This window comes from Helianthus annuus, chromosome 8, assembly GCF_002127325.2.
Source record: "Helianthus annuus cultivar XRQ/B chromosome 8, HanXRQr2.0-SUNRISE, whole genome shotgun sequence".
Lineage (NCBI taxonomy): Eukaryota > Viridiplantae > Streptophyta > Magnoliopsida > Asterales > Asteraceae > Helianthus > Helianthus annuus.
Genome location: NC_035440.2, coordinates 10746470 through 10762739, shown reverse-complemented (window position 1 = coordinate 10762739; position 16270 = coordinate 10746470). Strand labels below are relative to the sequence as shown.

General features: G+C 37.0%; 1 protein-coding gene and 1 long non-coding RNA gene across 2 annotated transcripts; one reads left to right on the top strand and one right to left on the bottom strand.

Moving 5' to 3' along the window:
- Nucleotides 1-2017: 2017 nt before the first annotated feature.
- LOC110872032 lies at nucleotides 2018-4619 on the bottom strand. The gene is made up of 5 exons (XR_002554064.2): nucleotides 4277-4619; nucleotides 3768-3846; nucleotides 3249-3332; nucleotides 2808-3107; nucleotides 2018-2728 (listed from the first exon to the last, which is right to left on the bottom strand). It is a non-coding gene; the product is annotated as an uncharacterized LOC110872032 (long non-coding RNA).
- Nucleotides 4620-4867: 248 nt separating this feature from the next.
- LOC118481171 lies at nucleotides 4868-5924 on the top strand. Its single transcript, XM_035976427.1, has 2 exons — nucleotides 4868-5038; nucleotides 5305-5924. The coding sequence occupies exons 1-2, from the start codon at nucleotides 4932-4934 to the stop codon at nucleotides 5738-5740; spliced, it is 543 nt and encodes a 180-aa protein (XP_035832320.1). The 5' UTR covers nucleotides 4868-4931; the 3' UTR covers nucleotides 5741-5924.
- Nucleotides 5925-16270: the final 10346 nt, after the last annotated feature.

Genomic DNA, 16270 nt, shown 5'->3' with positions numbered 1-16270 from the left:
CCGTTGTATTTTTTTCTTTGTGTAACAATTCACAATTATACTTTGATGTAAAACTTATATGTTTAAGAAAATATACCTGTTTTGGTTTTCTAACAAAAATAAATTAAAATATTTTAACTGTCCATGGCCTATAAATACTACCACCAAATCTCTGGATCCTCACTACTATAAATAACCATAAGATTAGGGTGTCAACCCACACCAAAATTCAACAACCAAAACTCATCCTAACCAATTTCCTTCGTTACTTCATGGATTCTTTTCGGCCATACCTCGTCAGACTTTACTAGGGTGGTGTGTTTTCATATGTAAACGGGATTGTTCAGTATGACCAATCCATGCTAACAACCTCATTCATTATGCGACATAAAATGTCTTATCACGAATTAGTTGATTCAATCTGTAATCATGTTCAACTCCGGAAAGAATCGATTAGCCTTTCATTGTTACTAGGGTACACATATCAAGGCACATCTCAGACAACAAAATTTTTCAATGAAGATGGCATTGAAATGCTGCACTTTTTAGCCGGGCTGTCAGAAGGTAATTTTGTTGCCGAGATCTACATTCAATGGGAGGTAGTTAATCCTATCCATCATATGAGTTTTACAAACCTTCTGCATGACATTACACAATGTAATGTTGTTGAAACCCAGTTATCCGATGATGATGACGAAGGAGATAGGAAAACAACTCAAGAAATCCACTTCATGCCTTCTATTGAGAACCTAGTAGGTTCTTCGTCTCAAATTGTAGTTGGCGACGACAATAATGACGGATTTGATGACTCAGAAGTTTACACGACTGAAGACAGTTCCGAAAGTGAAGAGGCCCTCCCATCTGATGACGGCTCTTCTGACGAAGCTCTTCTGACGAAGAGGCCACAGTCAACCAACAAACTGAATTGGCCCTGTCTCAGCCGACGCTTTCTAGGCCTATCTTTCCAGGTCCACATGACGACCCACAAGAGGATGAGGAGCTTAGGGATTACATGTGTCCGGATTATGAAGATAATCCCATGGACGTATGGAATCCCAAAGCAAAACACATTCGTCTGGGCATGTTTTTCAAATCTAAACAGGAGGTGGACCTTGCTGTTCGCAAATGGAACATTCGCCGTGGTAGGGAAATATTCGTGACGGATAGCAAACCAACTTTATACAAAGTAAAATGCTACACCGAAAACAAAAATTATTAAAACCCTTACCCCGGTGCTCATTTGTGTCAAAGGCAATTTCTTTGACGGGTTTTTTTTTAAGTTTAGACTGTCTAAGCCGCATTAGCCTTAACGTCCATGCTTCAACGTGCTGCACAAAAATAAAAATATATAGAATCAGTGATTTGTCTCGATTAAATAGAATAAGAAAATATATGTTTGTGGGATTACAATGTAACTTAGGCAACCATTACACTCGTAGCCTAAAAGGCTACCCCAGAAGTTTCTATCTAGCTGTTTTTCCCCTAAGAAACGAGAATTGCAAAATGGAGAATCCCGTTACGGTAAAAATTCAACAACATCCTTTGACCATTTTCTGGACTCATATGTTGGAACTGTAAAAATACTTATTTCTGGAGGATTTTCATCCAGTTTACTCGTCAACTTATGCGAGGACGACCTGGGGTTATGTTGGTTAACGTTTCGGGTTAGCGTGTTAGAAGAGGAGGTGCTAGATCGACTGGTTGGATGCCTTAACTTATTTAGTATCGAACTTGACATTTTCTGGATGGGAAGCGAATTGTATTGTTCATCAAAAACTTGCTTGTCACGACGGTGTGCCATGGTTGAGATATGTGAGTGTAATTTTTGTGGCGTTGTGATATGTGATAGTGGGGGTATTTATAGAGGGAGGAAATTGAGTTAATTACCAAGATAATATTTCCATATAATACTTTTATGGTATTTACTACAACTATTTTTACTACTGTAAATAATTTCTTGATTAATTACTTTTATGGTAATTACGTACGCAAATATTACGTTTTTTTACCATACAATAACATTCATTACAATATGTTATACAATACAACAAACTTACGATTACAATAAAATTTGGATTATAATACAGTTAGTTGGGTGGTGGTTGATGATTAAAGAGGTTCAAATCTAAATTTTGGCCCCAGTCTAAGGGGGTGAGTATTACATTTGAATATTGGGCACGATGATCTTCTTGACTTTGATTTGGTGCAAAATAATTGTAGTCAGTCTGGCTATCTGGAAAAAAGGTCAACATGTGTGATGTGGGGGTTGTAAACCGGTTGATTATTTTGGGTCCCGACTGGCTCATTGTTGGTTTGGTGTTGGACATTACCAGTATATATTTGGTTGTCAACATCCACAGAGATAAGGTCGGATATTCTGTTAAGGGCCCAAAAATCTAGATCCTCAGATCAAAATTTTGATTACCACCACAGTCATATTCTCTAGCCCGAGTATACCCTATTGATCATTATTTTGATTTTCGTTCACACATGATGGACCCACTTGTTCCAGGTTCATATCCCAATTTGAAGTGCCAGCCCCGTCAACGTTTGAACCTCCATGCTGACGTTGGCGTCACCTGCTTAACCTTTGCGGACGAGGATAAGAGGTTAGGTCCACAGGGTCCGTTGTCAAATGACTCGAATATTATGAATATCCTTGTTGGCGTGACATTTCCATAGCCCGATAAGCGGTACCTTGGGTGAACTCCAAACCATCTGACCGTTGTATTACTCCCATTGCGTCCGTCTAAATAAAAATATATTGTTAGTTTACAACAATTAATTTAAGACATTATTACGAAAAAAATATAAATAAATATATATACCAGCATTTGGACACGAGGGCCATCATCTTGAAAACCACGCATGTGAACTAGTCAGGTAAAGTATTGTATGGCGCATGAACCACGACATGTAATCGTCTCCGACGGGATGAGAGGTGATTGTTTGACCCTCCACAATGGTTTCATGATGATGGTACCAAGCATAAAGATACACATCGTGTCGTATTGTCCAATCCCTCCCAGTTTTCCCAATCCGGGTTAATTTACGCAGCCTTGCAAGCTCTCCAACAGTTATTGGTATACTCGGGGTATATGTTGAACCATGCTAAACTACTGCATAACCTGTCACGCCCCAACCGATGGCGGAAACATCGGGATGAGACGAACAAATCGCTCAAAAGCATCATAACACTAATTGTGACAATATAGATTAAATCAAATTTCATAAATGCTAAAATGTCATACAAGATTCAAACATTGTACCAAAAATAGTTCAAAACATTGTTTATTCTAGATGGGTTTCTAGGTTCATCCTAGCTTGTTTTCTTGATCACTTCGTCTATCAACCTGCAACATGTATTAAAATAACATCAACAAAAAGTTGGCGAGTATACAAGTTTAATACATAGCATAAAGTAGAATAAAAAGTGTAAGTGCTCATATCCAACATGAATAACATGATCCAAGTTACTACTTTGCCTTTCCCAATAGACTAGCGGGAGATTAACACGTTCAACTTGTTCAATACGATCAACTTGTTTAACACGATCAACTTGTTAGATACGATCAACTTGTTAGATACAATCAACTTGTTCAATACGATCAACTTGTTCAAATACGATCAACTTGCATAGCATATGAGATTAACAAGCAGCAAAATGTTTCGTGTTTAAATGTGGATAGAGTGTGAATATAACAAGTTTCAAGTGTTGTGTAATTTGAATATGGAATACATGTCGCACCCAAAGTGTTTAAAACGAAAATGGGATCGAGTATACTCACATTTGTCGCGTATGGAGATTTCTTGGAAGTATGCACTAGTAGGATTGGAACAATCCAAGAGAACGAGCAAGCGATTATCCTAGATATTATCATGACACGATCAATTATTTATGTAAAAGTTAATAAAATTTCTATTTGTTACATTCTTAATCAATTATAACTTGGCCTTTAATCGTTACATATAAGAGTTATAATATGTTATTTAGTTTTATTATTAGGGGTTTAGCTTAATTAAAACATAAAGAATTTTATTAAAGTTTAACTAAAAAAAATGAATAAAAATTAAAACCAAAACAGGATCATGTTGGGTTTTAATTGCTTTAGAAAGAAACTGAGTGGTTCCATTATATCTGTATGTTATCTTCTTCACTAAAAAGAAACTCAGACGAAAACAAGGATTGAAAAAGCATAACATCAAAACATATTACCTGATTACGAATTGGTTGTATTCCTTTCTTGGATGTATAATAGATTATAAAACGAAATAAAAAGGAAGTGAGAAGATATACCGAAACGAACAGACTCGAGACTTAGTCGCGACTCCGGTTCCGGCGAGACCTCCAACTCCGGTGACTTCCAGTTCTCCGGCAAGAGCTCCGGCAAGAGCTCCGGCGACTCCAAATGATTCGAAAAGATGTTGTTGGTGTGTGTGAGATTGTGTCGAAACAGGTTTGTCCGGGGTCAATCGGTGATGGAAGCTTCGGTTTTTATAGAGTTCACGGGTCTCGCAAATTATGGAAATGACTGATTGTTTAAGATTATGGACGTATGCACGTCCAGGTTCGTGATTGACATAAATTAGGAAATGTGAAATCCATCTTCATCTCGAGAATTCAGCGAAACATGTGATATGTACTTGCCAACACAGTCCACGTTATCATGCAAATTATTTAATAGTTATTTATTGTTATTTGGTCAATGTAGGTGTAGTAGTTTTCTGCATTATTTTAGGAAGTAATGGAGCACTAGAATAGTGGGTAGTTTGTTTCATTCTCTTATTTATTGTGAGTTACAGAATTGTTATTGACATGAATGAAAAATGATAAATTGAATCTCTTCCAAAAGTCTATCAATTCTCTCTAGCTTCTATCTTTTTTCTTTGGATCAATTGGTTAACGATTTGGTTCGTAACAATTGGTATCAGAGCGGTCTTGATCCACTTCTATGGACGCTCAAGAATGGAACAAGTCTTTGGATCGAATCGAGTTGTTGATTGTTGAGTTAATTGATTTTCTCAAGAACCGACCTCGGTTCCTAGCCCCTGCCGCCACCAGCCATTGCCGCCACACCACCACCAACAACAGCCATCAAAGCACCATCACTTCCAAAAATCTCTAAATTCTCTCAAGTTCTTATCTATTTTCTTTGGATCGATTGGTTAACGATTAGGTTCGTAACAATTGGTATCAGAGCGGTCTTGATCCACTTCTATGGACGCTCAAGAATGGAACAAGTCTTTGGATCGAATCGAGTTGTTGATTGTTGAGTTAATTGATTTTCTCAAGAACCGACCTCGGTTCCTAGCCCCTGCCGCCACCACAACACCGCCACCAGCCATTGCCGCCACACCACCACCAACAACAGCCATCAAAGCACCATCACCAACCAGTGCACGACCACCAGTAGCCACCCCAAAACCCGCAAAACCACCACAAACCAAGTCCAATTCAAGGCACGCAGATCGGTTTACGAAATTTATCAGTCCCTTCGTCTGCTCACATGGATGTATTCCTGGTACCCAAGCTCCATCACATATGGTGGTTTCTAATCTTTATGCTCCGCATGGTTTGTTCGGGCATGTTGGTTTGAGTTTTATGGAAGACCCACCGGAAACTGAATGGCGCCCGCCATGGCGCTCACTTAGACGTATCCAAATGACACCGGGGAAAACCGAGTGGCGACCTCCGTGGTGCCTCGCCAAGTCTCTTCCGATCATCCTTGAGGACAAGGATACTTCAACGGGGGTGGAATGATATGTACTTGCCAACACAGTCCACGTTATCATGCAAATTATTTAATAGTTATTTATTGTTATTTGGTCAATGTAGGTGTAGTAGTTTTCTGCATTATTTTAGGAAGTAATGGAGCACTAGAATAGTGGGTAGTTTGTTTCATTCTCTTATTTATTGTGAGTTACAGAATTGTTATTGACATGAATGAAAAATGATAAATTGAATCTCTTCCAAAAGTCTATCAATTCTCTCTAGCTTCTATCTTTTTTCTTTGGATCAATTGGTTAACGATTTGGTTCGTAACAACATGTTTGGAAACATGGCTGTACGCGTATGAGTTTGGGCTGTGGGTTATACAGGTTTTGGAAACTTCAATCACAATGTAATCACCAAAAATCAGCAGAGGTGTTAAAGGAAACCGAGTAATCAGCGAGAAAAAAAAGAAAGAAAGAATGGTAGTCTTCGGTCACTGTTTATTTGGCGGCAAACTTAAAAAGGAGGACTCCGATGAACGCGCGTATAAGATCAATGAGTACTGAAGTCTAGCACCAAATCATAAGGTGGTGCAGTGGTTTGAGACTCGTTCGTGTAAATCGTAGACCCTGTTTTGATCCCTGGGTTCTACAAGTTTTTAATCAACTTTATGTTTTTGATTTAAAAGGTTACAATAAGGCCCCCTTGACTTACATGCCTATAATAACTGATACTCACTTGGTTACTAACTTGGTTAATTTAAACTAACTTTAAAACGTAACGAGGTTAACTAGATTAAAAATAAAAAGAATACCACATTTAAATTGTAAAAATTAATCAATTTAATTAATTAAACAATTAAATAAATAACCATATTTATAACGAATTAAATTAAGGATAAACGATTTATTTCGCGAAGCTTTCGAGTTTCAAGGGTTAGGATCCGAATTTCATTGATTTATGAGTTTCACTTAGTTTAACGAGCATCAAGTATCGATTAAATAAATAATCAAGAATCCTTGAATATATATCGTTCAAACGTGAATTTGATTACAGTTGCACACAAGTCTAACATGAATACACGAACATGATTAAAATAACCTCGTTTTCATTATGATCAATAGTCTCGGATAGATTACAACGAGAGTACGACTGTCTAAAAATGGAAAGTACCACTTGACTTGTTAAAATAAGAAAGTACAAAAATGCGGAGCGTTACATAACCCGTTGCGGATAGTGGTGCTCTACATTCTCCTAGTATATTAGAGGGCATGTGCTCCTCCAACTATCCCTCCCACTAGTGAAAATACCCGGGAGTCTACCGAAAACATCATCGTACGGTGTCCAAAAAAACTACAAAAGAAAATATAGTTTAGCAATAACGACCAAAAAAAATACACTTATTACTCTAGAAGTCGCGTACCATCCCATCGTGAACAGACTGAAGTTGAGATCGATAAGATCTAAGGCAGTGTATTGGAGCGTCAACATGATTAAGGCTCCCATTCCAACTACAAAAATAATAAGTTCAAAATTTAACTATTAAATAGTTAATTTACCAAATATTTTAAACTCGTAGTAATAAAACCAGTTTATATTTTATTGGCTTTGAACATACCGAGCAGCTAAGGGCGCGTTATAATTAAACCGGTGGTTGGGCTCAGGTGCGACACAACGAATTCTCTCCCAGGCCCACACTTGTAAAATTGATACTGGCAAGTAACGCTTATAGCATCGGGAGTTGTAGCATTACATAGGTTTCTGTACAGACAGCTTAAAACAGCACTGCCCCAACTAATATTAGCACATGAACATAAATCGTGCAAGTATTGTAAAAAATGCATATTAATCCAATTGTTCGAATTATCTAGAAATATTGTACAACCTGTTAGATAAAAAATTATTAAACGTGAACGTATAATGCATTGATCGTCCGTTGCATCAACTTCGAAAAACTAGACTTTAATTCAGCGAGAATACGGATAGAGCTAACTTGTTTACCGCTGACCTGATTTTCCGCTGGCCTAAACCCCAGACGTTCTTCACACATGACAGCTGCATCAGAAAATGTAATGGCGTTATCCGCCCCACACACCGGCACTCCCTCAATTGGTAGGCCCCACAAGACGTTAACGTCTTGTAACATGATAATTGTTTCTCCCAACGGGAGATGAAACGTGTGGGTTTCGGGCCTCCAACGCTCAACTAACGTTGTTATTAACGAGTGGTCTATATAACGGTACCCACTATCCAATATTGCACCAAGTCCTGTGATGCGCGTGAAGTGTGTTATATTTTGGATGTATATTTTAAGCCCTTTTTACACTTTTAGCCAAGTTTTAAATTTATAAAACACGATATTTACTAACACTAAACACACATATGGGCAAGTGCACCCATCGTGGACGTAGTATAGTGTTGGTAAGATACCAAGGTTGTCCAAGGACACAAGAGCTTTTAGTACCGTTTTATCCTCAACGTCTAACCAAATCAAAATGTGAGAAAAAGATTTTTAAACTAAGAAAAACTAACTAAATGCTGAAAAATAAAATAAAAACAGATAGACAAGATGAATCACTTGGATCCGACTCGTGTATTAGTATAACCTTTGATTATTTTCGCACTTTTGCACTTGTTTAAGAGATTATCTTAGTTATTGTAGTAGGCCCCTCTTTTGAATGCGACGTTACCCTCAACCCAGTAGTTTGAGTCAGCAAGGATACAATCCTAAAGGGTCGGATTATTGAAAGATAATGAATTAGGTTATTAATGCAAATTATGGTAGGCCCCTCTTTTGAAGGTGACGTTACCCTCGACTAAGTAGTCTGAGTCAGCAGGGATACAGTCCTAAATAGCCAGGTTATAGTATTAATAGTAGTTAACTTATGAGGGGGTCAAAGAGTTTGGATCCCCGCCATCCAATACCTTTGGGCATTGAAGGAGATCCTACTAAATTTGACCCAGGTCCCTTGCAGGACCTCTAAACGCTGAACAAGGGCAAGACTCTTTCCAAACCGTTCCCTTAACCCCCGACCAGGTAGCCAACATACCTCCATATAGACCGTGGAGATATGAATGGTGAAAATCTTTTATTTTATATAGACAGTAAAATAATGTCAAGACACCACGGACAAACGATAAGGAAGAATCACCTTCAACATAAGCAACTAGTTAGTAAAGTCATTAATACAAAACCAAATAAAAAGTGCAAAAGATTAAAAATAAAAAGTATTATACTAAACAATTGTCTTCACCAAGTGATGTAAGAGACTTAGGCAAACATGGTCTTGATTGTCAAGAACTCTTACGATCAATCTTGGATCCCGAGACGACTCACACACTCTATGATGGACAATGGATGATGGTGGTGGATGATGGTGTTTTGATGGTGGTGGGTGGTGGATGAAGTGTGAGAGAGGTGGTGTGCCAAGGGATGAGTTGCAATGAAACCAAGCACTCCTATTTATAGGCTGAACAGAAGCCTGGGCACGGCCCCGTGCCTGTCTGACAATCTCTCTCCTCATTAATTGTAATTCGCAATTACAATTAATGCGCCTGCAGTACTTTCGCCACGCCCCCGTGTTCATTGGGCACGGCCCCATGGTGGGCAATAGAAGCTTTTATAGGTTTGTCTTATCTGCTGCTTCTTGGGCACGGCCCCGTGCTCGCTGAGCACGGGGCGTGTTCAGTCTTCTGCCTTCTCTGTTTTGCTTGGGAGGATGCTGTCGAGGGGTCAGGCAATCCACTTATGTTCCTTTTCTTGTATTTATGTTAGATTTAGCTGCCTTTTTGCTTCTTTTGTTAATTTGAGCTCATTTAATCCTGAAAATACAAAAGGAAGACAAAAACACTCTTTTTCCAACATTAGTACTTAAAAAGGGTTAGTTTTATGCCTCATTTGATGTAATTTATATGTTGCATTTTACACACATCATCCTGCTACACGTATGTAACCTTCCACACGTGGTCCGATAGGATTTTGCTTCACAAACTTCCAAAATGAACGATCAGAACGCTTGATGTTTATGGGTGACCGGAAATTTTCCGGGTGCTTATAAACCTCTAATGCATGGTGTTCATTGTGCAAAAACAAAACCTCGTTATTGAGAGGACCGGGATTCAATTCATAGCTCATTTTCAAGGTGATGAATTTCGTGTGTTTGGTTACAATAAGGTGAGGTTTTAGTGTTGATGGTTAGTTTGTAAGTTTTTTGAATATGAGATATGTTGTATTATGAACCAATATTGTGTGTACATATATGGAGCGTAAATTGTATCTGCATTCCATTGATGATAAGACTAGTTCTGTGATTACTATTATACATGTACAAAATATGTAAGCTATGATAAGATGGAACTCTACACTACACTATTACAAGATTCTACATACATATGGTTAAATGATCAGCCCTTTGTCTGCAATATACATTTAAAACATTTGAGAAGACCTTACTCTGCAATACAATGTTTTACTATTCTAAGATTCTTGACATATACATTTCATTTTTGCATTCTACACACACAATTCAATATGAAAAAAGCTGAATGAATGTCATCACAATAAAGAGTCACGTGAACACACCCTAGTTTTGAGTTTTCAAAACGGAATCACCCCTAGTTCTGATAAAGAGTCACATGGTATAGCTGGAAAATTGAGATTGTAATGTATGTATTGGTTTATATCAGCGAACTTCTTTAACTTATTAGTTCACATCAGCGAATTTCAATAATATATCTTTTCAAATCAGCGAACTTCTTTAACTTACTACATCAAAACAACTAAGTTCATTTATGTTGTTAATCAAATCAGCGGACTTCATTAAGTTAGTGATTCAAAACAGTGAATTTCAGAAAGATATCAGTTCAAATCAGCGAGGTTATTTTATGTTGTTATTCAAAACAACAAGGTTATTCTAATTGGTGGTATGAAACAGCGAGGTTCTTTGAATTGGTTGTTCAAACAATGAGGTTGTTAAAGTCTTTATAAAAAACAACGAATTTCAGAGAACTTGCAGGAAATTGTAATAACTTGCAGCTTTTTGCAGGAATTGGAGATAAACTCGCTGTTTCAAACAACGAGGTAACTAATAACACTCAAAAAGTTGAAGCCCACCTACACCTTTTGTTCACCACAAGACTTAAATACTCAACAATTAAGGAGATATTTTTTTTTCCAAAGTTCCTTTTCTTTGAATGGCAAATTTGGATTGTAAGTCCCCGTTTATTCAACGTATAAGTTGGCTATGTAAAGATTCGACCTGATTTGGGCGGAGCTAACTAGCTCATCATATACATGATTAAACTAAATTCAAGCAAAAGGTAGATGTTTCGTACGAAAGCTCAATCCGATTTGTCACGTATACTAGACACACTGTTGTATTAATTGGTTTAAAAGCACGTTTACAAGTGTATATATGTTCAAGTTGTCCTAACCTAATGCATGAACAAACAAACAATCTATGTAATTATAAATTTACAATGTTAGTCCAATATATTAAAACACTACGTCCAAAATTACCTGCAGTTTAACAGATGTATCCTAGATACTTGGTCGTTTGTAGTGAAAATCACTTTATACATAATACATTAACCAATATTTAACAAGGGGCCGGTTAACGTACAAGAGCCCCTTAACGTGCGAAGCGTACACGAGTAAATTACGCATGTTGTAAAATTCAAACCCCGATCACGCATGAACAAACATCACATAATCACGTATGAACAACACACATAATCACGCATATCCTAATCACGCATAAACAATCATTAGAAAACCACACATGAACAAACCTAATCACGCATGTTATTTTGTGGTCGCGCACACAATCATGCATACCCTAATGACACACGTCTCAATCTCCTACTCGCGTATCTTCCCACAATAAGATACTATTGTATTCTACACTTTCTGTAATTAATAATAACTTCTTTTTCATAAAATAATAATAAAACTTCAATGAGGAATTATTATTATTATTATTATTATTATTAGGGGAATTGGCATGTATTAATCCCACCTAAACCTTATTGGCCATTAATAATCCCACCTCAGAATATTCCCCCCACCAGTCCCACCTTTCACCTATTTTTCCTACAATGGTCCCCCGTTAAAAAAACTTAACGGAGTTAAGCTTTTTTCCAAATTACAAACAGATTTTTTAGGGCTTTTGATCAGAACGATGATACGAGTCCATTGATATAAAACTTACTTCAAAATGGTACTCCAAGTGACTTGATTTTGGTTAACTGGAAATTTAAACACCCGAATTGAAGCGTTGTTTTCAACGTTTGGAGCACCGTTTCGAGACAAGTTTTACTTCAATGGACTCGTAATGTCGTTCTAATCAAAAGCCCTAAAAGATTTGTTTGTAATTTGGAAAAAAGCTTAACTCTGTTAAGTTTTTTAACGGGGGACCATTGTAGGAAAAATAGGTGAAAGGTGGGACTGGTGTGGGGAATATTCTGAGGTGGGATTATTAATGGCCAATAAGGTCTATGTGGGATTATTACAGACCAAATTCCCTTATTATTATACATATGATTTATAAGTCATCATGAATAGTAAAATTAAAATTTTATTTATTATATTATACTATTGTTATGATATTGTATTATATAAATATCTTTATTATATTTTGTTTTCCTGTGTCGTTACGATGTGGTTATTTTAATCTACGTCTGGATTTAAATTTTGCTTAATACCGATGAATTACTATTTCGGTATCGTAGGTTGTAGCAAGTGTTGGTGCCGTACGGGTATTGTAACGAACCAAACCGATTGCAACCAAACAATATCGGCACCGGCATCGAACATCGAAGTTGTACCGATATTTGTTTTTATGGTCTTTACCGATGTTAAAAGTGTGTCCATATCTTTTAATGTCGTACCAGTATTGTGACTAACCGAACCAATTCCAACCAAACAACATCGGCACCAACATCGAATATCGAAGTTTGTACCGTTATTTGCTTTTATGGTTTTTGTCGATGTAAAAACATGTTGATATCTTTTAGGGTATATAAAAACTTTTTTTTGTTTTCTCTTTTGGTCGCTATAGGGAGTGTTAGTACGATATGGTAGGGATACGAGATTAGTTTATCGAAAGCAAAAACAATAAAAACAACATAGCGGTACCGATACAAATGACGTTTAGTCGGTTTCGGTTCGATACGATAGCGGCACAATAGCCGTTTTCAATAAAGTTTGTATAACAATGTTGAAAAAAATAAACATTGAATGCAAATCAATCGAAGTGATATCAACTAGTTATACATTATACATATGAATATAAAGTCACCATGAATAGTGATCATGGTGACTTTATATTATTATTTTTTTAAACATTATTCATAATAATATGTCATTTTTAAAAATATCATTAATTCTAACTCTTGATATATTTTTTTAATGTTTTTTTTTTCAATAACATGTTATTTATTATTTAACTTAATTTAATTTTTAACAACTTGCTACGTTAATTATTTGTTTAAAAAAATCTAACTCAAACTATATTTTTTTAAAGTCTCGATGAATAGTGATCATAATTTTTTTAAATATTATTTTTAATTTTTGATCTATGTTTTTAGGTATTCTTTTTAAATTTTTAATAACATGTTATTTATCATTTAATTTGCTTTGTAATAACTTGTGTAGGTTAACTTTTTTTTTGAAGCTAACTCCGCAAATATATTTTTATTCAATATTGCGATAAAAATTTTATTGAAAATTGACACTTGCCGCTATCGTGCTAAATCGAATCGAAGCCGACGATGAATATTAATTTGTTTTTCGTTATTCAAAACAATACATTTTTTGTATAGTAAACTATACGAGTGCCGATAATAACATTTAAAAAACGTAATTTTTTTATTGTAAAATATACGAGTGTCAACATGTGATGAACATAACCGTTTTCGACCAAACAACATTGGTAGTAGCAGAATCGGTATTCGTTTTTATGATTTTCGATTGATTGAAAACACGTGTCGATATCCTTTTGTGCATATTACGATTTTATTTTTTAGTTTTTTTCTTTCGGTTGTTATAAGGAGTGTCGGTGTTAAAACAAACAAAATTGATACCAACTGAGCTCCCGTCGCACAGCATGGGAGAAAAACGCTATATATATATATATGAATACAAAGCTTTGATGAACAGTGATTGTCAATTTTTAAGTAATTTTTTTATTTTTATTAATATTTTGTTTATTATTCATTAAGGTTTTTAGTAATCCATAGTAACATATAATTCTTATGTAGTTTTTTTTTTTTTTTTTTTTTGAATGGCAATTCTTACACCCCTTAAATTACACCAAATAAATGATAAACTACTCCTTGCTTGGGATTGAATCCAAGATCTCCTTTCTAAGAGGCATAAGCCTCTACCAAGTGGGCTAGTTTTCTATTAGTAGTATTTATTTAGCATTCTATTTGATTATTCGTTAACCTTTTTGTAAAATTATAAATACACATTTATGTTTATTTGTTTTTTAAGATTCCAAGATATTTGCCTGCGCATTGTGATGGTATGTTACCGCCGACGTTGGATCGGTATCCGTTTGATCCGTTATAGTACCAGTACGATTCATATACTTGGTATAAAAATCAACATGTGTTGTTCGAACTGTATCAATTGGTTCAGATTGTCACGGTACTGGTACCGATATTCATTTATCGTCACCGACAGATTTGTAAAAATGAAAAAGATAAAAATGAATACAGGTATCTGTTCCAATATTGTTTGGGGCGGTACGCCATTAATTCAATATCAGTTTATCAAAAGAAAAAACAATAAAAATAAATACAGGTACCAAACTGATGTTGTTCATTCAGTTTCGATTCGGTTCACTACGATAGCTGCACGATATCTGTTATCAAACAAGAAACCATCAAAAGTAATAAATAACGGCACTAATGTTATTCGGTTCGGTACAGTATGGTAGCGATATGATTTTAGCTTATTGAAAGCCAAAACAATAAAAATTAAATAAATATCGGTATCGATACAGATATTGTTCAGTTGGTTTAGATTCGGTTTGGTACAATAGTAACACAATAGTAGTTTTCAAATAAACTACAATGGTGAAAACATATACATAAAACGCAAATAAACTAAACCGATATCAACTTTACTTGAACATCGGTACCGGTATTGATTTCGTTTTTATTGTTTTCGATTGATGTAATGTTTTTTTTTCCGATTACTACAGCGAGTGCCAGTATCGTAACGAATCGAATAGGTATTGAAGAAACAGTGATCTAATTAGGGAGTTAATTAGATTGGTTTATGTTCCTTTCATGATGGTTAATCTTCTTAAGGATATTTGAGCTCCGACTTGGTAATCAATCCTGCAAAACAGAACACCGTTACTCGTTAAGAGGGGAATGTGGGGGTTTCCCTCTTAACCAGGCTCCGGCGTGAGAATAAGCGACCGCTTTGAGAGTAATTAAGTGTAAAGAGTGAGAGTAGAGGGAATCGAATGTTTAACCTGTGGAATGAGGTCTCTATTTATAGCCGGAGAGGTGTAAGGGGTTATGGGCTGATGGGCCTTGGGCCGGAAGCGGACAACAAAACGGATATGCTCTTTGTTTCACTGGCGTCGACCGCTTAGTGGCTTCTAGACGTTCATCGGTGCTGGCGCACCTTGATTGGAGCCACGTGTCATTGTTGCCGGCCTTGTTGTCCTTCTGTCATCAGCAGACAAGTGGAGATCGTGGGACAGTTTTCTCCGTCCTCTGATTGGTGCCACGTAGGCGTCCTTGTGTACTTCTCGTCAGGCGATCGTGGCGCACGATTGTGCAGAGCCTGCTAGACGCTCATTGGCTCCTTTTACTGCCACTTGTACCTTATGTACCACTGTGGGTAGCTGTGCGCTTCCCTACTGAGTGGCTCTTGTTGGACAGCAAACTAATCCGCGCGGGGTTAGTATGCTCATTTGTACCATTGTTTTATGCTAAGTGCTGATATCTGAGCCTCTTGTGGGCCTTGCCTCGCGCGAGATAAACTACGATGTGTGTAGGTCGCGCGTGGATATTATTAATAAGTTTTCTGAAATAAGGAGTATGGTTTCGCGCGCAACCTGGGCGGAGGTTTGCGCGACTTTTTGGGGCCATACCCCTTCAAGTCCCCCCAGTCCAGTGCTGCACCATGCGCAACGCAAGTGGTTGGAGCTCTGGACTTAATAAAAATAAGAGAAATAAGTGTAATAGGGGAAATGTTCTTTTGATCCTGATTGGTGTGGCGCATGTGGAAAATGTTGTTTTCAATTGCGCTGCTACCAATGCAGGTCTTTAGGGATTGTCGTTTGTCTAATCAGGCGCGCAGGTTTATTGGAGGTGACGTGTAGCTTGCGCGGCTCATGTAACCTTTGCATGAAGTTACTTGTAATTTTTATGGCGGGAAACTTCGAAATTTGAACTTCTGACAAGTTGGTGGGATAAGTCGTTGAGTGCGACGTTTGAGTTGACCTCTGGCACGGGTGTCATCATGCCGTCTGCGGCGGTTGCACTTCGTGTCAGGAGAGTGAGGCCCACGCGCGCGTGGTAACCGTCACCCCTGGTTTTCCGCTTGACGTGGCA

Coding starts and splice junctions, on each gene's coding strand:
- LOC118481171 (XM_035976427.1), top strand. CDS start 4,932: ATGGACGCTCAAGAATGGAACAAGTCTTTGGATCGAATCGAGTTGTTG. Junction 5,039..5,304: donor TTCCTAGCCCCTGCCGCCAC/CAGCCATTGCCG, acceptor CCCTGCCGCCAC/CACAACACCGCCACCAGCCA.